General features: G+C 39.9%; 1 protein-coding gene across 4 annotated transcripts in view; it reads left to right on the forward strand.

Annotated features, from left to right (window-relative positions):
- The window catches only part of rinl (Ras and Rab interactor-like), a 158,644-nt gene that overhangs the window by 105,064 nt on the left and 30,650 nt on the right, over nt 1-22,930 (forward strand). Inside the window, exons 1-3 of one of the 4 annotated variants that reach the window (XM_028807739.2) lie at nt 9,607-9,807; nt 11,037-11,220; nt 21,459-21,627. The exons of 1 other annotated variant lie outside the window; for it this stretch is intronic. In XM_028807739.2, coding sequence (XP_028663572.1) covers nt 11,165-11,220; nt 21,459-21,627 — 225 coding nt within the window. In that variant the 5' untranslated portion in view covers nt 9,607-9,807; nt 11,037-11,164. Of the gene's footprint in view, nt 1-9,606; nt 9,808-11,036; nt 11,221-21,458; nt 21,628-22,930 lie in introns of those variants that run through there. 2 more of the 4 variants (XM_051920375.1, XM_051920368.1) reach the window with 2 other exon arrangements.

The raw sequence follows: 22,930 nt of genomic DNA on the forward strand, positions 1-22,930 counted from the left end.
CCTAAAACAGATGAGTAATTTTCAGTTCTTCACTGTCTATTCAGTTTCCTTCTGAGGATTTTATTAAACCAAATAGTGAATGATGAACACACAAAGGTGCATATGGAGTCAAGGTAGATGTAAAACTGAAGCTTCTTTTGTCATTTGCATCTTATTGCTAATAAGGAGCAGTTAAAACAATGAATACAGATGATTAACAGTATAATAAGCAATTTAGGGTTCAAAATCTTAACAAGTGAGACAACCAAAATGAATCAGGACTTGAGCAATAAGTGCTTTAATTTCTCATGAAGCAATTTGGTTGGAACAATAACCTTGAAGCTACTGTGGCTCTCCAGGGGCCTCACGTATAAATGGTGCTTACGCACAGAAATGTTGCGTACGAACGTTTCCACGCTCAAATCGCGATGTATAAAACCTAAATTTGGCGTAAAGCCACGCACTTTTTCACGGTAGCTCATACCCTGGCGTACGCAATTTCTCCCCTCGGTTTTGCAGACTGGCGGCACCCAGCGTCAAAGCAGTGCTACTGTTCCTGTGTGGTCACCCTTTCTTTCTTAGATACACATTCCTGATGCGGCTTTATAAATACACTGAAACTAACTGCATATTGTTTATTAGTGTAATGCATCTGATTGTAATTAGCCTGCAGCAATATAATGGTCCAGGGAATAGCCATAGTATTCCAAATACCATAACTGCTTTAGCGTTGTAACTCTCAATGCATCTTCTTCTTCTTTCAGCTGCTCCCGTTAAGGGTTGCCACAGCAGATCATCTTTTTCCATATTACTCTCACTGCACCACTCGGAGTATTTATTTCACTGTATCTGAGTGGGGAATCACAGCAGCAGCTGATCGGAAAGAGAATTATCAGTATACAGTATCAAGCACGCTGCGTCAGCCACGGCAAAACGTTTCAGAGACTTTCCTGTACAGACTTCGCGGTTTAGAAAAAGTTTCATCCCAAGAACTACTGTAGAAACACACTAAATCAGTCCATCAACTGCTCCTTGTAGAACTGTTTGGACTTATAAATGCAATCACCTCACTGTAAACTTGGGATACAGTTATAATATTGCACAACCTGCGCCACTTTATAAAGCGCGTATTTACATATGATGACGATATCATTTTTAAGATGAAATGCAGCAAAATATGTTGATTATATTATACAGATAAAACGTTAACTTCATTTAAATAATCTGTATTGATAATAATTAAACATGTGAGGACACGGTGCTGCAGCGCTAGCTAGTTCATGGATTGTTCCTGCATTGCATTGTATTCTTGCTGGTGCTGACGCGACACTGGAATGATAGACGGATAGAATAATTAAACATGTACTATGAAGATATTTCAATGTTCCTTAAAAGTTTTGAAGAATCTGCGTTCTAAGCTTACAGATGGCTTCACATCTATTACAGAGCTGATTGTGTGGCAATTGGGTATTTGGAGAAAGAAAAGTAAAGACAGGAATTGGAGGTTAGTACATTTGAAAAAGACAGTACTTCTGTAATAAATTATTTCATCGAAGGTCATGTATGGTGCAGCAAGCCTCTTGCGTGAGATATGAACAATCACTGCGCCACCGTGTTCCCATGTTTAATAACATGCTTTAACTCCTAACATCATGAAAAAGATATCACGTATACATCTCAGTATTTTAATTATTCAGAGAGCTGTAATATCACAAATGTAATGGATTCTGTGTCCTGTCGGAGAAAAAGAAAGCCCGTTTAAGAAGCAGGTAGTGATTCATACACATAGAAGATCAAATGCAGAACAAAGCATTTAATGTGCTACTTTAGTTACAATGGGATTTGAGAAACTAGTAAATTAAACGATTTTAAGATGAAGTTTATGATGTTCTACTTTAATGGCAAATAAACTACGTGATTAAAGTGGAAATTTTGAGATTAAAGTTGACATTTCTTGCTTTTTTCCCACTGTGTGCCTATTTTTTTTGTCTGTACCCTAATAAGCTTTCATATGACACTCAGATGGTGGGCTACGACTCGCCTTTTCACGGTGACTTTGATAATGTGATTTCTTTTTTATTTCGGGCACTGTGTGACTTTGTGAACTTGAGCTTTCGAGTTTCTCCGACACTCTGTCACTTGATCAACTTCATTTTGTTGATTATACCACTGTTTAAACCAACAAATAGTACGTTTTTCCTTTGCCTCCATTTGGTATTCGCTGAAATTCTTATATTTTCCCCCATGCTTTTCCCATTGTCTTTTCACAGAAGGTTGAGCTTAAGGGCTATTTATATTGATTTGCATATTCAAAGAGGCATAATTCTGGGAGGAGTTGGGCGGGACAGAAGGCGCGTGCAAGTGCGTTACTTTTCACGCTGATCGGGATTTATGTAGCGGAAGAACGTGTAAGTTTGTGTAAGTACAGATTCCTGCATCTGGATTTTTCTGTGCGTACGCACATTCCCGCTTTTGTGCTTACGCCATGTTATAGTGTGAGTTCTACGCACGGCGTTATGCATGAGGCCCCAGGACTGACGTTGCTCAGCCCTGATTTTAAAAGTCTAATTCTTAAATAGCAAATAAATTGTTAAGTTAATTAATAGCAAGTAAGTTAATAGTAAGTAGCAAGTAGTAAGTTAATTAGTAGCAAAAACTAGTCGCTAAGAAAAAAGTTAGAATGAAAACCTGTAGCCATTGTGGCTCTCTGGGATTGGGGTTGGCCACCCCTGCTACATATTATATACTGCATCATTTAGGTGTGGTCTAATCAAACAGTTGTTCTGTAAGGGTACAACTGACTGTAACCTCCCAGCCTTCATGTGTCTCCTGCAATGCTGCCATATTCTAAGGGAGTGCTGAAAAACCTGATTTCTGCTCAGCTGGTGGTAATTGGTGGCAAATGGTCCACAATGATTACATATCATTAATCAATTACAAATCAATTACAGATTAGGCCTAAAACATCCCAGCTCCAGGTGTACTCTTAAAACAATAACAAAGAACCATTTCATTCTGGGTTGGTTCTTTGTATTTTGAAAAACTTCAGAAGAAACCTCAAATCTTTAATGTATGGCTGGCTACCTAGAAAGAAAACCTGAACTTAGCCTGTATTACTGTATGTATGCAACAAGAGTCCTTTTAAAACTATGACTCATTGGTATTTCACAAATCTGTAACCATCTATTCACGGTTATTTACTGTATGGAGCCTGTTACAGAGCTAAATAAAGGTTCTTTCTGGAACCTTCATGTGAATGGGTCTTTTGGGAACCAAAAATGTTCCCCTTTGGCATTGCTCTGAAGAACTACTCTGGCACCTTCATTTTTAAGACTGTAGTGTATACTTTATGTACTGTATTCTTTAGGTGTGGTCTCTTGTAAGGGTACACTTGACTGTAACATCTTAGCCTTCAGGTATTTTTTAATGCTGCTGTTATTAATCTGAGTATTGCCGAGCAACCCAATTTCCGCTCTATTGGTGGTAGCTGGAGGCAAATGGTCCACAACGTAACACCTATATGCAGGATTTATTACAGGATTTCCCCTGTTTGACTCACCATGTGCCTACAAGTCTGTTTCTTTCTGATTCCTTTTATAGTCTTGCAGCACATATATTTGCAACCCAGTAGTAGAACTGAAACACCAATGATGCCAGGTACCATTTCCTTATTTCACTGAACAATTCTTTTGTATTCGAGGTCTCTTTGTATTTAAAAAAATGAAGTTTCAATTGTTTTGAATTTTTTTAAACATATACTGTATAATCTACACTGGAATTCCCTTAAAAAACATTTTTGGGAGGTGCTCTTTTTTCAATAGAAAACTGAAGTTGACCTGTTTGTCCTTTTTAATATCTACTATTTAGAAGGCCAAGAATGTGCCTTTGTCAGTAGCAATAGACGTAGAAAAATCAACTAGAAAGATGGTAAAGTTGAGTTATCACACAGTCTCTTATTTTAGCACATAATTAATCTATCTTTTGTGTGGGTTTTGATGACTAAGAGAAACCAATAAAATGTTTATTAAGTTAACTGGAAATTCTAAACAGGCACTTGTAGGTGCCTACTCTGGAACCAGGCACGTTATCAGGGCTGATGCCTGTTTTACACCCATTGTTGTCCAGAGGACTGTAACCCTACTCTAGAGAATTTGGTTCATAAAGTCATTAGACAGGAGGATGGATAATTGTATCTCTTTGGGGCTGTTCACCCTGTTGTAGATCCACATATACTTGTATGTTGACAATGTCTTAAAGATATTCCGTTCAAGCAAGCAGTGTTTTTAGGTGACTACAGTAATTGAACATGCCAACCCTAACCCTCTGCGGTGGGTTGGCACCCTGCCCGGGGTTGGTTCCTGCCTTGTGCCCTGTGTTGACTGGGTTTGGCTCCAGCAGACCCCCGTGACCCTGTGTTCGGATTCAGTGGGTTGGAAAATGGATGGATGGATGGAACCCTAACCCTAAGCTCTCTTGTCTGTGTTGAATAATAAAATTTCTCATAAAAATTACTCTTTTTCCACAGCCTAAACATTTCACAGTTTTATAGAAGGACTAGCTAAAGTACTTAGTGTTAACTGGGTACATTTATGTAATTGGTTGAGGTAAGAAAGCAAACATTTCTGTGTTTTTCAAGTGCTGGATGAAATGCAAGTGTCCTCTACTCCATCTACACTACTTCTTTGATTACAGTCGATGTTTCTGCTCTCATGAGTTGAGAATTTGTTCTTTTTGAGTATGATTGGATTTCATAAATGCTCTACCTCTTAGCTGGGTTGGAACCATGAATGCTACTTCTTTCTATTTTCTGCTTTAGTGTTTTTCAGACAATAAATGTTTCATCACTCATTAATAAACTGGATGGCTTATTGAAGAATTAAATCCATGGATCATGGAAAGCATCAACACTAGGGGAGGCCTGAGGGACTGGAGTTCACAGACTTCGGTGCAGGTCTGCATATTGTTACAAGAGACAGCACCAGTGTGGTATCCAATGTTTTAAAAGTGATTCAAAGTTGATACATTTGACATTAATTTAACATTGTTATCCATCACAATGCTCTATTTACATCAAAGCCTTAAATTATAGGTGCTTCATCATAAAATGAACTTGAAAAAATGTCTACCATCAGGAAATAGTAAAAGTTACTAACACCGTTCTCAGTCATTCTCTTTCTATCATATTCTGACAGCAACTTGGAATGTGCTAAAAATCCTGTTTCATTGTGGGTTATTTCTATGCTGGGGCATGATAGCTTTGGCTTTTAAAAAATGTAAGGTTTTGCTTTGATACTAAATGTGTTGTCAGACCATTTCAGAGTTAATGTCACATGTAGGCAGATCAGATTAAATTCCCATCTACAGTATATGTTTGACCAACATGGAGCAGGCTGCCACCGTCTTTGTCTGGTGGCCCAAATCTTGCTCCACTGGTTATGTATAACATAACATTACAAAAAATAGATCATGGTGAATGAAACAGGCGAGTTTCCTTCCACATACAGTTTTGCGAAATTAATGCTAAACTGATACAATTTCTCAATCTTGAAGCACACAAAACTGTGTTTTCAGCGGGATTGGAAAAAAAAAGAAACATTACTCCTTAAGGGTTTGTTAACACTACAAAACCATTTGGACCTGTATATATCTCAGACAAGGGTTGAAATTAAAATAAATTGGTAGAAATTATTTTGGAAGTTCAACATGACTAAACCAATGATGAGACAAAATGACAAAATAGACAAAAACTGTAATCCAGTGAGACAACGAAATTGTTATCCACATTAGTTGAAAAGAAAATGGTGTATCTGCAGTGTTAAATGGTATCCTGCTTTGGCCGGTGTCCTCCCATCAGCCCCAGCATTTTCCTGCTGCCTGATGGGAATTGTTGTCCCTGTACTGGCAATGATTTCCATTACAACCTTTCTCCCCGACACTCCGTACAATCTATATTTTAAGTTGAACCAATGGCAACATGCATGCAAAATTTGTGAAATTTGGTTTCGTTGTTTTTGCATGAATGGTGAACAAACAAACAGACAATCAGTCAAACAAACAGACTACAATTGTTTTCTGTAGTGTTTGGCCAATAAAAAAATCAGGAATGGATGCTCTATTAATAAATCTTTTTCTACTCTCCTATTTTTCATATATTATGGCTGGCTTAGTGTCATGAAATTTGGGAGTCCTGAAAGCACAGGAACAAACTACTTTCAAAGTGGCCGACTAGTGGGGAAGAAAACAAAAACCCCAACCAGAAACCCAAAAGTCCAAGACAAATCTTTATAAAATAAAAGGTTCATTTTCAAAAGGCTCTGAAATGTGCAAAGCTAGGTTGAGCACAAGGATTTTCCTAAATAGGCATAGTGATCCACAGCAAATAAAGTCCCAATACAATAGCCAAAAATCGTGGTCATAAAATGGAACAGAAGTTCTGAAATATCAAAAAGCACAGTCCCAATACGAAATTCAGAGACGAAGCTGAAAACAGAGCAAGGGTTCAAAAATACAGAAAATAACAAGCAATAGCAAAAGCACAGAAACGCAAGAAAACACTCCACTCCCAGCACCTTCAATGAACCGCCAGTAATTATGGGAGGCCGTCCCTTAAAGTGGATGGAGGACTGTTCCTGGTGGTGATGGGCATGTGCCCCCCCTTGTGGGACCACCCAAAAAGCACAAGGGACATAATTAAGGCTCTTCCCCTTTTCCAACATGCAACCAGAAAAATGTACATAATAAATAAAATAAACATTAATACAAATAACTGACATAAAAAATAGACAAAATAGATCCAAGACACAACTTTGAAACCCAGCCAGGGATAAAATGCTGGCTGAAACATGACACTTAGGAGTAAAATTCTATTAAACAAAGTGATAAATAGTAATTCAAAATAATCTCAGGGACACAGGGGAACAGAGCCCATCTCACCATCATCAGCCACACAGCAAACATCAACACTGAATGCTGCATCAGTCCTTTGTAAGATGCATGTACACATCCACACTTACTTACATGGAGTTAAAGGGGAACAGTGAAGATTCTCTATCTTTTAATCTTGAAGAGTACCATTTCATATAAGGCCTTTGAAAAAAATCATAGTGTGAAATGATGTAGCAGTTTCTGTAAAAATCACCAGGAAAGAGAACATTGTTGACAACACTGATCCAGTAATGAGTTGGTGGAGGAAATCAAAACTCCAATAGTCACTGCATCAGGTTAAAGGGGGTTTGGGGCTGACCATGCAAGTACGAATTTCACTTTATACATGTGACAATAATGACCCTAGAAAACTGTAAACCTCTCAATGCTATATACAATTCTGGAATAATAAATGGCAGAATGGTACAGGATTTCTGCGTCTGCAATACAGAATGCTTAAGTGGGATGTGACTTCAGATTTAAGCCTTATGGCTATTAGAATTTAGGATAATAATACTTCTAGGCTTGTCTTTTCAGAAACTCTGAAAAGTTTGAAAAATCATTGTGTAAGTAAAATAAAATAGTTGACCCCAAAGTGTTTCTTTTCAGATATTTAAATTGATACTCTCTATTGTTTTGATTGGATGAATGAACAAGTGTTGAAGATTGTCAGGAAAGCACCTGATGGTTTATGAATACATTTTAGAAAAGGTCCTGTGTTAATTTAAACTTCTGTCATTTTTTAAGCACTGTTGTTCAAACACTCAGAACGGATATGAATTGCTAGTAGCACCTCAGCCTCTGTGTGGCTTGCACATCTACACCAAGGCATATTACTGTGAATGAAATGTCAATGTATACTGTGCTGACCTGTTATTGGTAGGAAAGGTACCTAAGATGTACTCACAGGAGTCATTTTTCATCACTGCATTTTCAACATCTTCCTACATCACTCTGGAATTTTAGGTAGCATGTTGTTACTGTTGAACTGGCTTTTGTCAGGATAGCTGCGTTGATGGATTCCTAGGTCATGGTTCAGTAGACTAAAGGGGTACAATAATGAATGAATTGGTGGAGGCTTTGGTTTCTGACAGAAAATTGTGACTTCTCCCTCTCTTGGAAACAGAGATGATAAAAGAGAGTGTGTGTACAGTACCTTTGCATCCCTGTGTTGTGAGACTGGCATAGATATAACATCAGCTTGAAAGATATTGTAATGATGAGCAGTGATGAAGGAGGAGATGTGGTTGGCACATATGGAAGTAAATCAATGCCAGCATATCTGTGGACTGTGGGTTTATGATTGAAAAGACAAGACTGCAGCTTCAAGTGGCATAAATAAAGTTTCTTCAAAGGGGTTTTAAGGACTGATGTTCCTGAAAAGATTATGTTTGCTATGTATAAAATCCATTCACAATAATGATTACTCCTTCAGATATGAACCAGAGGAGTATGTGAGGGAACCTCATAAAAATGCTAATTAGGCTGTTAACACTGGTGATGAGAAGACGCTACCAAGAAGACCCCAGATTGTACCTTTACACTGACCTGAAAGTACTAGAGGATCCCCTATGCGTTCACCCTGTTTATCTTTATCTTGAATGTGCAAGTGGCCAGCTGGTGTGGCTATATATGCAGAATTACATTTCACATCGGTGACTTGAATATCAAGCCTCTTGGGGCCTAGACAATTGTGAAATCATCATATCATCCTTGCTTGCTATGACAGCTCCCCTCCTCCTCTACAGTCAGATTAAAAAGTATCTCAGTAGTCTCAGTAGTTACTTTTGGTTTTGGTGCACCTCAGGAAGTCAGATTCTGTTTGACTTTAGCGCACCTCTTTCCTAAAAGAAGGTGCTTCCTGCATCTTCATGATTATGTCTCTGTCTTGAACTTTCCTCTTTCTTGATTCCAACTTTACATGCTTTTAGTGCTGTAATGGATCCTCTTGGACACAGTCCTGCTTTGTCAAAATGGACATTCGATAACAGTATCACACAGGGATGATGATGTGCACTTTTAAACATAAAGTTTACATATATGTCTCACTTAATGTTGTTTCTACTGGTCTTGTAAAAACCTTGATGCACTGACTTTCAGGAAAAAGTAGTGAGTCATCTCTGGGAAATATGAATTATAATTTCTCCACTGGCAGTTAGTGGAAAAAGAAGACACAAATTATTGTTTCTTTAGATGTAATGAAAAGAGAAGCAAAATGACACCTTTGATTGACTAACTGAACAGATTACAATATGCAAATCAACTTCTGCCCTATCTTTTTGTACACATGATGGCTTGTGGTGCATGTGTTGGAGCAAAAATACGTGTGTGTGTGTGTGTGTGTGTGTGTGTGCATATAAATATTTGTTCTGATCAGGGTTTGTTCCTTCCTGAGGCGTCTGGTATGCTAACCCATCCCTGAATTAAGTGAGTTTAGAAAAGTTAACTCAATATATACTCATGGACATGAGTGACCTCAACATGCGTGTTTTGGTGGCTCTGTAGTTTGACGTGGGCCTGTATCTGCACACAGATTATTCAGAGAGTGTGTGTGTATGTATCTATGTGAGTTTTTTGTGTGCATTTGTCCAAACTGTAATTGTGACATGTCTGTGTAACTCTCTGTGTGTGTGTGTTTGTGCGCATGTGTGAAGACTACGCATATGATGCAATTTTTGGAGAGCTAAGCGGTAGGTGTCAGGTTAACCACACTGCTTCTCAGTCAGAGGAGCCAAATTAGTCTAAGAAAGCCTGACAGAAAGCAACCATCGAGAACAGTCACAAAGAGCTCTGCTCCAGAGAGGACCACCTTAGGAGCCCGTTTTAATGGGAGACTACTACACAGATCAACTACCTACCTGATGCTTCACTGGAAGGCACTGATACCTTGTGCCCCATCCAACTGTAAGTATTCAAGAACAAATGAATTAGTGATAGCATCTAGTTGTGTGTGATACAGTGCATCCGAAAAGTATTCAGAGCGCATCACTTTTTCCACATTTAGTTATGTTACAGCCTTACTCCAAAATGGATTAAATTCATTTTTTTCTCAGAATTCTACACACAACACCTCATAATGACAACGTGAAAAAAGTTTACTTGAGGTTTTTGCAAATTTATTAAAAATAGAAAAATTGAGAAAGCACATGTACATAAGTATTCACAGCCAATTCCTTTGACTTCATGCTTGGGTTGTGCCCTGACATGAACTGTCAATAGTGGGACCTTATATAGACAGGTGTGTGCCTTTCCAAATCATGTCCAATCAACTGAATTTACCACAGCTGGACTCCAATTAAGCTGCAGAAACATCTCAAGGATGAAAAGGGGAAACAGGATGCACCTGAGCTCAATTTCGAGCTTCACGGCAAAGGCTGTGAATACTTATGTACATGTGCTTTCTCAATTTTTTTATTTTTAATAAATTTGCAAAAACCTCAAGTAAACTTTTTTCATGTTGTCATTATGGGATGTTGTGTGTAGAATTCTGAGGAAAAAAATTAATTTAATCCATTTTGGAATAAGGCTGTAACATAACAAAATGTGGAAAAAGTGATGCGCTGTGAATACTTTCCGGATGCACTGTATGTGTCCTAAAGGATAAAGGCAGCCTGAGTGGAGAATGGGCACAATCAAAATTTGGATCTATGATTCTGACCAAGATTCATATGATGTGCCAGTTAGATGGAGGTTTTTATTTCTTCCAGCGCAGACATGCACTCAAACAGGAAACAAGCAGATCACATAATGATTCACTTTAGCATGTGGCTGCAGATGCTTGCCCGTTACAGTAAATGTTGACCTCACAAGTGTCTTCCTCAACTCAATTCTGTGTGTGAAATAATTTAAAATAAGGAACTAATGAGATTGTGCCTTTTTGGAGTTTTCATTTATGTGTTCAATGTTTCAAAGTTCTTTCAGTCTTCTCAGTGTGCCCCCTGAAGAAGCTTGGTAGCATCTTCAAATGGGGGGATGTGTGGGTAGGGTTACAGGAACCTTGTCAGCAGAGCCCTCTTTGAAGCTGAGGGCTTGGGAAAGATGTAGGAGTTTAATGTACTGCTCTACGTCAACTTATTAACAAATAGTTTGATGCTCTTCTTATTAAAGTAATATGTGCTTCCCTTACTCTCTAGAATTTCTTTGGAAAGGGAAGCAAATATCTCTCTGGTCACTATGTCCACCGCACAACAACATTGACTCAGCTACTCCTTGAAAAAATGGCCTCGAAAGACATTGCCCGCTGAAGACACTGGAGTGTACAATGATGAGGGGCTCTCAGGAGTTGCAGATTCAAATTGAAAAGGAGCGCACTTCAAGGTGGGTGGACGGTAGACATTTAATAGCAAAAAAGCATGTGGAGCACAAGGAGGACTGGAGAGTCTGCTTAATATGTGATTTATTACATACATTTCAAATTCAAATAATGATGGTGTCTATAAATAGATGTGTTTAGCTTGTTTCTGCCTAAGGATGTTATGGAAACTCTATTTTTGATGGTTTAGAAGTGGCAAGTTAAATTGAATAAATGAGAGAGAAGTTGTCTAATACTGGAGGTGGAAAATGGCTTTCTTCTTTCTAATACCAAAGTGCTCCACAGGATTATGCTTGAAATAGACCAGAATAAGATGGGGATGAGTAACATGAAATACCTTAAAACAGTAGAAACCACACAAGTAAATGAATACTTGCTGAGAGATGAATAGCAAGACTGCCATCAGATGTTTGTTACCTTACAGATTATTGTAAGATAAGAAACACAGACATGTATTCTGGGGTGTTTGCTGTTGACAGTATTGTAGCATAACAATGGCGTTTTTAAATTTTTTATTTGACAAGAATACATTACAGTTGACCTAAACATTAGTCTACACCCAGACTCTAATCACTGCATATTAATGTCTAGTTATCTGGTAATTATTACAAAAATTTCTTCAGAGACATACACTCCTGCAGTGGGTTGGCACCCTGCCCGGGATTGGTTCCTGCCTTGTGCCCTGTGTTGGCTGGGATTGGCTCCAGCGGACCCCCGTGACCCTGTGTTTGGATTCAGCGGGTTGGATAACGGATGGATGGACATACACTCTATTATTAGCGGAGCAGGACCTCTCCAGACACATGGAGCCAGACTACTGCTCACTGTGCACATCAAATCCCCTTGATTATTAAAGAATATTCAATTTTTAACATCTTTTTAACCTTGAGAAGTTTCTTATCCATCTATCCATTCATCACCAAACTTAATCCAGTCCAAACTCTTGCAACTTTGTTTAACTGGAAACTCTAAATCTGGACAATATGGTTGTGTCTTAGAGTGTGTGTGCACTGCCAGGGTCCGGTGCTCTCTCCAAAGCGAATCCCTGCCTTGTGCTTGATGGGCTTAAGCTGATTTGAGTTTGAAATGGATTAATCACATTTTATAATGGATGTATAGACGCAGGGTGGCATGGTGGTGCAGTGGTAGCACTGCTGCCTCGCAGTTAGGAGACCCGGATTCGCTTCCCGAGTCCTCCCTGCATGGAGTTTGCATGTCCTCCCCGTGTCTGCATGGGTTTCCTCCCACAGTCCAAAGACATGTAGGTTAGGTGCATTGGCGATTCTAAATTGTCCATAGTATGTGCTTGGTGTGTGTGTGTGTGCGCCCTGTGGTGTGCTAGCGCCCTGCCCAGGGTTTGTTTCCTGCCTTGCGCCCTGTGTTGGCTGGGACTGGCTCCAGCAGAACCCTATGATCCTGTAGTTAGGATATAGCAGGTTGGATAATGGATAGATGGATGTATAGATGCAATGTTTTCTTATTTGACCATGTCTGCTATTTTAAATTCAATCAAATCTATTACTGGAATGCAACAGAAAAAAATAGAATAACGTAGAATGCATAGGTACCTGTTATACACAGTGCCTTGAAAAAGTATTCAGCCCTTAAAATTATCTTCACATTCTGTCTCAAATTGTCAACTTAAAATATATTAAAATAGGTTTTATTTAGCTGATCTACCACAGGGGGATAACACTGCTGTCGGTGCTGGGTAAGGTCCTTACTAGGGTCATCTTCATTAGGAATCCGTGATCATATCCTTACCTACCATCGACCAGAGCAGACTGGTTTTACACCTAAGAAATCTACCATTGACTGCATCCTGGCACTGGGGGTTCTCATTGAGTGCAAACATGAATATCAGCAGAGTTTCTTTGCAGCCTTTGTCGATTTTCATAGGCGTTCAACTTAGTTGATTGAACTGCCCTGTGGGACATCCTGAGACTTTGCGGGATCCTACTAAAGTTGCTGGATGTCATTACTGGCCTGTACACTGAGACTGTGAGTGCTGCGCAAAGTGGAGGCAGAACCTCTGCGTTCTTCCTAGTAGGGTCTATGGTGTGTTATTGGTGTGTTCTTACTCCTACTATGTTCAATGTTTACATGGACTGGGTGTTGGCAGGGTCTTGGGGTCCAGCAGTTGTGGAGCATCTGTTGGTGAAGAAAAATTTACCAATCTTGACTTTGCCACCGATGCTGTGACGTTCCTGGAGTCAATGGAGGTTCTAATCAAGTCTCTTGAGAGACTGTGAGGAGTCTGAGTGTCTGGACTTGTGAGTGTCCTGGACAAAAACCAAGATCCAGGCCTTTCGTGACCTCTTAGACATAACCATCGGAAGTGTGTCTGTCTGCGGAGAGACTGTCAACTGCTTCGAGAGGTTTACTTACCTCGGCTTTGACATTCATGTCCCTGATGATTCTTCCTATGAAGTCAATAGAGAGATTGGGAGAGCATGGGGGGTCATAAGGTCGCTGGAAAGGGGTGTGTGGCGTTCCCCATAACTTTGCAAAAGGATGAAGGTCCAAGTTTTTAGAGTCCTGGTGCCTCCTATCTTGCTATATGGCCTGATGAAGGGGCCTTAGCTGCCTCGAAGCTTGCATTTGTAATCTATTTAGTTAGCCAATAAAAGGTGTCATTTCACCCTACTTTCTCCTATATGGTTACAAGACATGGACACTATTCAGTGACCTGAGATGAAGACTAGACTCCTTTAGTGCTGTGTCTCTTCGGAAAATCCTTGGGTACTGCTGGTTTGACTTTGTAAGGCACATTACCTGCATTGCGAGGGAGCATCAGTTATGGCACTACGGCCATGTGGCGTGATTCCCTGAGGGTGATCCTATTTGCAGGATCCTCATTGTTGAAGACCTGAGTAGCTGGACCAGGCCAAAGGGATGCACACATAACAACTGGCTGTGGCAGATAGATGCTCATTTCCAGAGGGTGAGACTGGACTGCATGTCTGTATGAGGGGATGCCAACTGGGATCCTTTGGTATTTCGTTGTGTGGTGGGTGCAGCAACACACTGAAGCAGTACATTCTTCCCAACCTGACCTGACCAGGCCTGACCTAATCTATAAAACAGTGCACACCATACCAAAACCAAAGAAGCAAACCATAAAACTTTCAACAATTTGCTAAAAAGTAAAACTCTTTGAGATTTAAAAAGTATCAATACCCATTGTAAATATAGGGCTAGGTTTACTCAGGTGCACTGCATTACCTTAGCAGCTCATCCAGTCACTGATGATATCAACCTTTGGAGGAAATGGATGGACCACCTGTTCTGTATTAATTTATGGAGATAAATACTCCCAAGGTGAAGTTCAGGAGTATGGTTGAGATTTTCCACAAGACAAAAATGCTTTCAAAACAAGTCAGGAATATAATTATAAAGAAGTAAAGATATGAGGAAAGGTTCAAGACCATCTCAAACATACCTCGGAGCTCAGTGCAGTCCTCCATAGAGAAGTGGAGAAGTGGACAAATATTAAAATAAATAACTAGATCAGATTACACCTCTAAATGTAGTCTCTGAAAAATAATTGCACTGATCAGACAGGCTGCTGTGACACCAGTTGACACTCTGATTAAGTTGCAGAAGTCAGAGACTGTGATTAGAGATGATATTCATGGCTCAACAATCTCTAAGACATTGCACAAAAGGGCATGGAGACTAGCAAGGATGACGCCTTGGCTGAGAAAAACAAAAAGAAAAAAACATGGGCTTGCCTGTAAAGAGTTTGCAAAGTATCACTTGGGACATATAACAAATAAAAGGCAGAAAGCGTGTAGTCTGATTAAGCTAGTTTTTAGCTTGAACACCAAATAATATGTGTGGCTTAAATCTAAGACTGCACATCAGCCAGGCAAGACCATCTACACATTAAAATGTGACCACACAGTCTGGTCAGGATTGATGGGAAGATGAATGCTACACAATACAGACAGATTCTGGAAGAAAACTTTCTTCACTCTGCCAACTCGTGACCTTAAACTCTAGAGGAAGTCTTTCAGCAGGACAGTGAGCCAATGCTCACAGCTGAAAACGAAGAAAATTGACGCCCTTGAGTGACTCAGTCAGAGTCCATACCTTAACCCCACTGGACATCTGTATTGATACCTAAAAACTGCTGTTCACTGTTGCTGCCAAACTAACTTGGCACACCTTGACCAATTTTGCATGGAGGAATGAGAGAAACACGCTCTATCGCATTGTACAAAATTACCAAAGCAATGACCAAAAAGACTACGTGCTGTAATAGCTGTGGGAGGTGATTCAACCAAGTACTGTAATGGCCAAGTACTGAACATGGTGGTGAATATTTACAAATTGTTAACATTTTGGTTTTTGGAACTTAATTTTTTAATGGTCTTACTTTTATTAGAATGCACTACATATAAAAACTCTAAGTCAAATCCCCAGATTAAAGCCCCAGGTTATAACAAATATTTTCATATATGTATATATATATATATGTACAGTATATACTGTGTGTATCTCATATATTAGATAGATAGATAGATAGATAGATAGATAGATAGATAGATAGATAGATAGATAGATAGATAGATAGATAGATAGATAGATAGATAGATAGACGTGTCTTTGTGTTACACATATGGTAGCACAGTGCTTATCTCTGACTCGTTGCTACAATAACTTTACTTTGAATTCTGACTTAGTCAGTGGTAGTGTTCATAGGCGGTTTTTTCAAAACACCCCAATTTCTGTTCACAAAGATGTGCAGCTTGATACCTATAAACCTATAGATGGGAGATTCTAAATTGTCCCCGTTTGAGAGTGCTCTGTATTACCCTGAACAAATAAAGTGCACTCCATGTGCAAATAATGTATCTGTAAAGGGTTACATTATGAATCTTTACTACTACAGGACCTTGGGGATGTTGTTCACTTTATAAAGGCTCTTTGTGTTTAAAACTGGATTAAGTAGGTTCAGATGATGGGTAATATGTAGATGAACACATTCCAACACACTATGGGTTCAGATAATAGATTGGTTGACAAACAGAGGGTTCAGACAGCTACATATTTATTAGTGTTGATGCCTCACAGCTCCAGAACCCTAAAGTATTTTCACATGTCCTAAAGTTGTCTTAGCTAAATTACACGTGTCTCTAAGTTTGATGTGTTTGAACCAGGCAATGGTCTAGTGTCTTGTCCAGAGTTAGTTCAGATTTGATGGGCTACACTCCAGCTCTGAAAGATTTAGTAATGAAAACACATGCTCAAAACATGATTGAAAAATTTATAAAGTCAATACAGAAAAAAGTCCAGAAACAGGTAGCGTGATATGAATTGTTTGAAGATACTGTTCATTACTTGCAAAGATGACACAGCTTCATGGACAAACTTGGCTGCTGACTGCTATTTAAGAGCTTATGAGTAATCCAACATCTTATTAACAGTGTGAAGATCCACATACTGTAGATAAAGCATTTATTGTTTAATTAAAAGGAAGCTTTTTTTCCTGAAAAATTCTTTTAATTGTACCACACTCATGTAAGAGCCTTAAATTAAAAAGAGGAATATATAAAGCACAGCTCAACAAATGTCTTCCTCCATGTTCTCGCCTTCCTGTAAAGCTATTTTAATCAAAATCAGAAACAGAATGAGAATCATATTTACTGGCGAAGTACGCACACATACAAAAAATTTAACTCCAGGTTTGGTGACTCTCCAAGTATAAGTTATGTAATCGATATACACACAACAGTTAATAACACACCAGAGATAAAAATCAACACAGAGAATGTAAATAAACTTCTCAAAAAATTAAAGGAACACTTTGAAAACACAACAGATCTTAATGGGGAAAAGAATCCTGCTGGATATCTATACTGATATGGACTAGGTCATGTGTTAGGAATGAAAGGATGCCACATTGTTTGATTGAAATGAAAATTATCAAACTACAGAGGGCTGAATTCAAAGACACCCTGAAAATCAAATTGAAAAAATAATGCGGCAGGCTAGTCCATTTTGCTGAAATTTCATTGCAGCAACTCAAAATCATAGTCAGTAGTTTGTATGGCCCCCACATGTTTGTATGCATGCCTGGCAATGTCGGGGCATGCTCCTAATGAGACAACAGATGGTTTCCTGGGGGATCTCCTCCCAGATCTGGACCAGGGCATCAATGAGCTCCTGGACAGTCTGAGGTGCAACCTGGTGGCATTGGATGAACTGAAACATAATGTCCCAGAGGTGTTCTATTGGATTTAGGTCAGGCAAGCGTGGGGGCCAGTCAATGGTATTCATTCCTTTATCCTCCAGGAACTGCCTGTGTGCTCTCATCACATGAGGCTGGGCATTGTCGTGCACCAGGAGGAACCCAGGACCGACTGCACTAGCATAGGGTCTGACAATGGGTCCAAGGATTTCATCACGATACCTAATGGCAGTCAAGATGCCATTGTCTAGCCTGTAGAGGTCTGTGCGTCCCTCCATGGATATACCTCCCCAGACCATCACTGACCCACCACCAAACCAGTCATTCTGAACAATGTTATAGGCAGCATAACATTCTCCATGGCTTCTCCAGACCCTTTCACGTCTGTCACGTGCTCAGGGTGAACCTGCTCTCATCTGTGAAAAGCACAGAGCGGCATTGGTGGACCTGAAAATTCTGGTATTCTATGGCAAATGCCAATCGAGCTCCACGGTGCCGGTCAGTGAGCACAGGGCCACTAGAAGATGTCGGGCCCTCAGGCCATCCTCATGAAGTCTGTTTGTTTGGTCAGAGACATACACACCAGTGGTCTGGAAGAGGTCATTTTGTAGGTCTCTGCCAGTGCTCATCCTGTTCCTCCTTGCCCAAAGGAGCAGATACCAGTCCTGCTGATGGGTTAAGGACCTTCTATGGCCCTGTCCAGCTCTCCTAGAGTAACTGCCTGTCTCCTGGAATCTCCTCCATGCTCTCGAGACTGTACTGTGAGACACAACAAACCTTTTGGCAATGGCATGTATTGATGCGCCATCCTGGAGAAGATGGACTCCCTGTGCAACCTCTGTAGGGTCCAGGTATCGCCGCATGCTACCAGTAGTGACACTGACCGTAGCCGAATGCAAAACTAGTGAAAAAACAGTCAAAAAAAATGAAGAGGGAAAAATGTCAGTGGCGCAGTGGTAGTGCTGCTGCTTTGCAGTAAGGAGACTGTGGAAGATTGTGGGTTCGCTTCCCGGTTCCTCCCTGTGTGGACAGTGCTTTGAGTACTGAGAAAAGCGCTATATAAGTGTAATGAATTATTTATTATTATTATTATTAAACCATTCCTGTTTTGGGGTTTGTCTGTGCACCTGTGCCCCTCTAGTGCACCTATTGTTAATTTCATTAACATCAAAGCAGCTGAAACTGATTAACAACACCCTCTACTACTTAGCTGATCAGATCAATATCCCAGAAGTTTCATTGACTTCATGCTATACTCTGATTATATATATATATATATATATATATAATATATATATATATATATATTTGCAGCTGGAGATCCACAAAGGGAGAAAAAAATGATTCACGTATCATAAAGTAGTTTTTATTCCTGAGCTTTCAGCTCCTGCCAGGAGTCGTCATCAGAGGATAATGATTAGACATACAAGAATCAAAGGCAATATATAGCAAAATTAGGTGGTTAATCAGGTGGGGTTAGGAGGGTGCTGGTCATAAAGTTTTATGTATTATGAGGATTTCCTTCTTCTTAAGTTTGCATATGCTTGTTTCATGTCCAAATGTCTGTTAATGGCATTTTCGTTTGATAGCCAATATATACAGTGCATCCGGAAAGTATTCACAGCGCATCACTTTTTTCACATTTTGTTATGTTACAGCCTTATTCCAAAATGGATTAAATTCATTTTTTTCCTCAGAATTCTACACACAACACCCCATAATGACAACATGAAAAAAGTTTACTTGAGGTTTTTGCAAATTAATTAAAAATAAAAAAACTGAGAAATCACATGTACATAAGTATTCACAGCCTTTGCTCAATACTTTGTCGATGCACCTTTGGCAGCAATTACAGCCTCAAGTCTTTTTGAATATGATGCCACAAGCTTGGCATACCTATCCTTGGCCAGTTTCGCCCATTCCTCTTTGCAGCACCTCTCAAGCTCCATCAGGTTAGATGGGAAGTGTCGGTGCACAGCCATTTTAAGATCTCTCCAGAGATGTTCAATCAGATTCAAGTCTGTGCCACTCTAGGACATCCACAGAGTTGTCCTGAAGCCACTCCTTTGATATCTTGGCTGTGTGCTTAGGGTCGTTGTCCTGCTGAAAGATGACCGTTGCCCCAGTCTGAGGTCAGGAGCGCTCTGGAGCAGGTTTTCATCCAGGATGTCTGTACATTGCTGCAGTCATCTTTCCCTTTATCCTGACTAGTCTCCCAGTCCCTGCCACTGAAAAACATCCCCACAGCATGATGCTGCCACCACCATGCTTCACTGTAGGGATGGTATTAGCCTGGTGATGAGCGGTGCCTGGTTTCCTCCAAATGTGATGCCTGACATTCACACCAAAGAGTTCAATCTTGGTCTCATCAGACCAGAGAATTTTCTTTCTCATGGTCTGAGAGTCCTTCAGGTGCCTTTTGGAAAACTCCAGGCGGGCTGCCATGTGCCTTTTACTAAGGAGTGGCTTCCGTCTGGCCACTCTACCATACAGGCCTGATTAGTGGATTGCTGCAGAGATGGTTGTCCTTCTGCAAGGTTCTCCACACTCCACAGAGGACCTCTGGGGCTCTGATAGAGTGACCATCGGGTTCTTGGTCACCTCCCTGACTAAGGCCCTTCTCCCCCGATCGCTCAGTTTAGATGGCCAGCCAGCTCTAGGAAGAGTCCTGGTGGTTTCGAACTTATTCCACTTACGGATGATGGAGGCCACTGTGCTCATTGGGACCTTCAAAGCAGCACAAATTTTTCTGTAACCTTCCCCAGATTTGTGCCTCGAGACAATCCTGTCTCGGAGGTCTACAGACAATTCCTTTGACTTCATGCTTGGTTTGCGCTCTGACATGAATTGTCAACTGTGGGACCTTATATAGACAGGTGTGTGCCTTTCCAAATCATGTCCAATCAACTGAATTTACCTCAGGTGGACTCCAGTTAAGCTGCAGAAACATCTCAAGGATGATCAGGGGAAACAGGATGCACCTGAGCTCAATTTTGAGCTTCATGGCAAAGGCTGTGAATACTTATGTACATGTGCTTTCTCAATTTTTTTATTTTTAATAAATTTGCAATAATCTCAAGTAAACTTTTTTCACATTGTCATTATGGGGTGTTGTGTGTAGAATTCTGAGGAAACAAATGAATTTAATCCATTTTGGAATAAGGCTGTAACATAACAAAATGTGGAAAAAGTGATGCGCTGAGAATACTTTCCGGATGCACTGTATATATATATACATACAAAGTGCAGACTGTAACTCAGTGAAGATATGCTGAAATAAACACTGAAAAACAAGTATTAACAAAATGTAAACAGTATTGCAAGACCCTGGGAGGCCTGAGAGAAGGGCAGCCCAGCCTGATTAAGCTGAAGTAACCACTTCTGACCTTGTGATGGCCTGTAGGAAAAAAAAACTGTTCTTATATCTGCTTGTTTTGGCATAAATTAATCTATGACGCCTAGCCGATAGAAGAAGTTCAAAAAGATTTTGGCCTGAATGTGAGGGGTCGGTGATGATTTTCCTTGCCCCTTTCATGAGACTAGAATAGTCAAGTTTTACATTAAATTCTACCCAAGAAAGCATTGACACATATTCCAGTATAACATGAGAGAACAAGGTGGGAGGCCAGTGTAAAATTAGTAATATTTCAACCCCTTTGTGTTGATTTAAAGTCAAGGACATGCAGTAATTTAACATATGCTCTATAGGAACTAATATCTGATTAGTAAGTCTTTTAGCTTTAAAAACCTTCACACATTTGACTCTGCAATAAGGAACAAATGGATTTAGTCTAACATCAGCATTTATTTATATAGCTTATTTTCATTTGTGAAAGTAGCTCAAAAGGTTTTAAAATAATAATTCTAAAAACAGTTACAAAAGAAACTTAAAAGTGAAGAACAGAAGATGTAATTTCATATGAAATACAGCAACAGTATAAATTCTAGCAGCCCAGTGAATATCAAACTTAACACTAACATTAAGCATCTCCTTCCAGATCACTTTCAGGTAACAGCTTTTCTCTGCCTGTCTGTTTGTCTGTGCAGCATCAGTGCATGTCAGGAAAATGGAGGCAGTGGACAACAGCAGCACCAAAGTAGCCCAACACTGCTCTCCCTTCTAGACAGACTAAGTCTGGTGCAGACAGCCTGGGCTCCAGAGGAAGCAGAAGAGGGGTTGCTGGCACGGGACACCCTGAAGACACAGCCCCCAGGGGTAAGTGACAAAAAAGAGATACCCCCCCTCCTTCCTTGTTTCGGCCATTCTTGGATTCAAAAGCTCAATGCAAAAATCTTGCAGAATAGCTTAATGGAGAAATGCTAGAAACAAACACAGAACTACTAATTGCTTACATCTAAAGAGAACTGGAAAAGTGAGTAAGAACACTGGTGGATGCATAACTAATTCATTTGAAAAGAGCTCTGCACGATACAAGCATTGTTAAAGTTAGGTGTTCCTCTTCTGTGGTTTAATGTAGGCTGAAAACTGATTTTGAATGGGCAGCTTGTGCCTGGCATTTCTCCATTTACTGTAGGCACTGTAGGCTCCTACTTCCTGGATAATTAGAAAAATAATGCTATACTCATAATGAGTCTAAAGAGTGAGGCTTGATATTTATTCACTACAGGAAAGAGACTGGCCATTTTCATTACTGTTGCTGCTACTGCACTGTGCTGCACAGTATCATGCTAGTTTTCCCTGCACCTTGTCTAACATCCACATAAAACAATCAAAGTGCCTAACAGTAGTTACTGGCCTGTGAAAGGCTACTGTTTTCAGATGTGCATGTCACAAGCACTATGAACTATAAAAATCTTAAGAAGAATGCACTATAACTATAAAAAATCTGAAGAAGAACGTACTATAAGGTATGAAAAATCTGCAGACGTACTTCACTTTATACTGACATGGCCAATCCTAGTTGTGGAGAGCAACAGTAGGCTTTCATTCCTAATAATTTCCTAATTTGATATTATAACAGATGACATAGGCTGGCTGGCATTCAGGCTGATATGGATGATTTCTTACCTGGTCAGAAAGCTTTTATAATTGAAGTTCATGGATGGATGGCCATCCAAGTCAGGTTGCCATCTTGGCCAAGAAGCTGTAATAATGAAATGGCAAGAGGGAGACTTCCTCCTACAGTATGTATTCCTCCAATACACTGGGTGGCAGCATCCTTCAGGTGGAAATCCCATTCGTGTGCCCACAGGGTTGGCCCTGTTGTGGTATTTGGGTGCTGCCAGAGCAAGCTGCAGGGTGAGGCCTTCTCCATTTTAAGGACTTAGAAGTGCTTCCTGGGCATAACACGGTGGCACTGGAAGTACTCCCAGATATGACATAAAAGGAACTGCCCCGCCTCACCCAGTCGAGTTGAAGTCAGGAGATGAGAAAGACAATGTTTGCTTGGGGAGGAATAAAGGAGAACAAAAGAAGAAATAATTGTGATTTTGGATTATACATATCTTTTAAAATAAACACTGTATGAACCCCAGGTCACAATATTAATACTGTTATC

This window comes from Erpetoichthys calabaricus, chromosome 1, assembly GCF_900747795.2.
Source record: "Erpetoichthys calabaricus chromosome 1, fErpCal1.3, whole genome shotgun sequence".
Classification (NCBI taxonomy): Eukaryota; Metazoa; Chordata; class Cladistia; order Polypteriformes; family Polypteridae; genus Erpetoichthys; species Erpetoichthys calabaricus.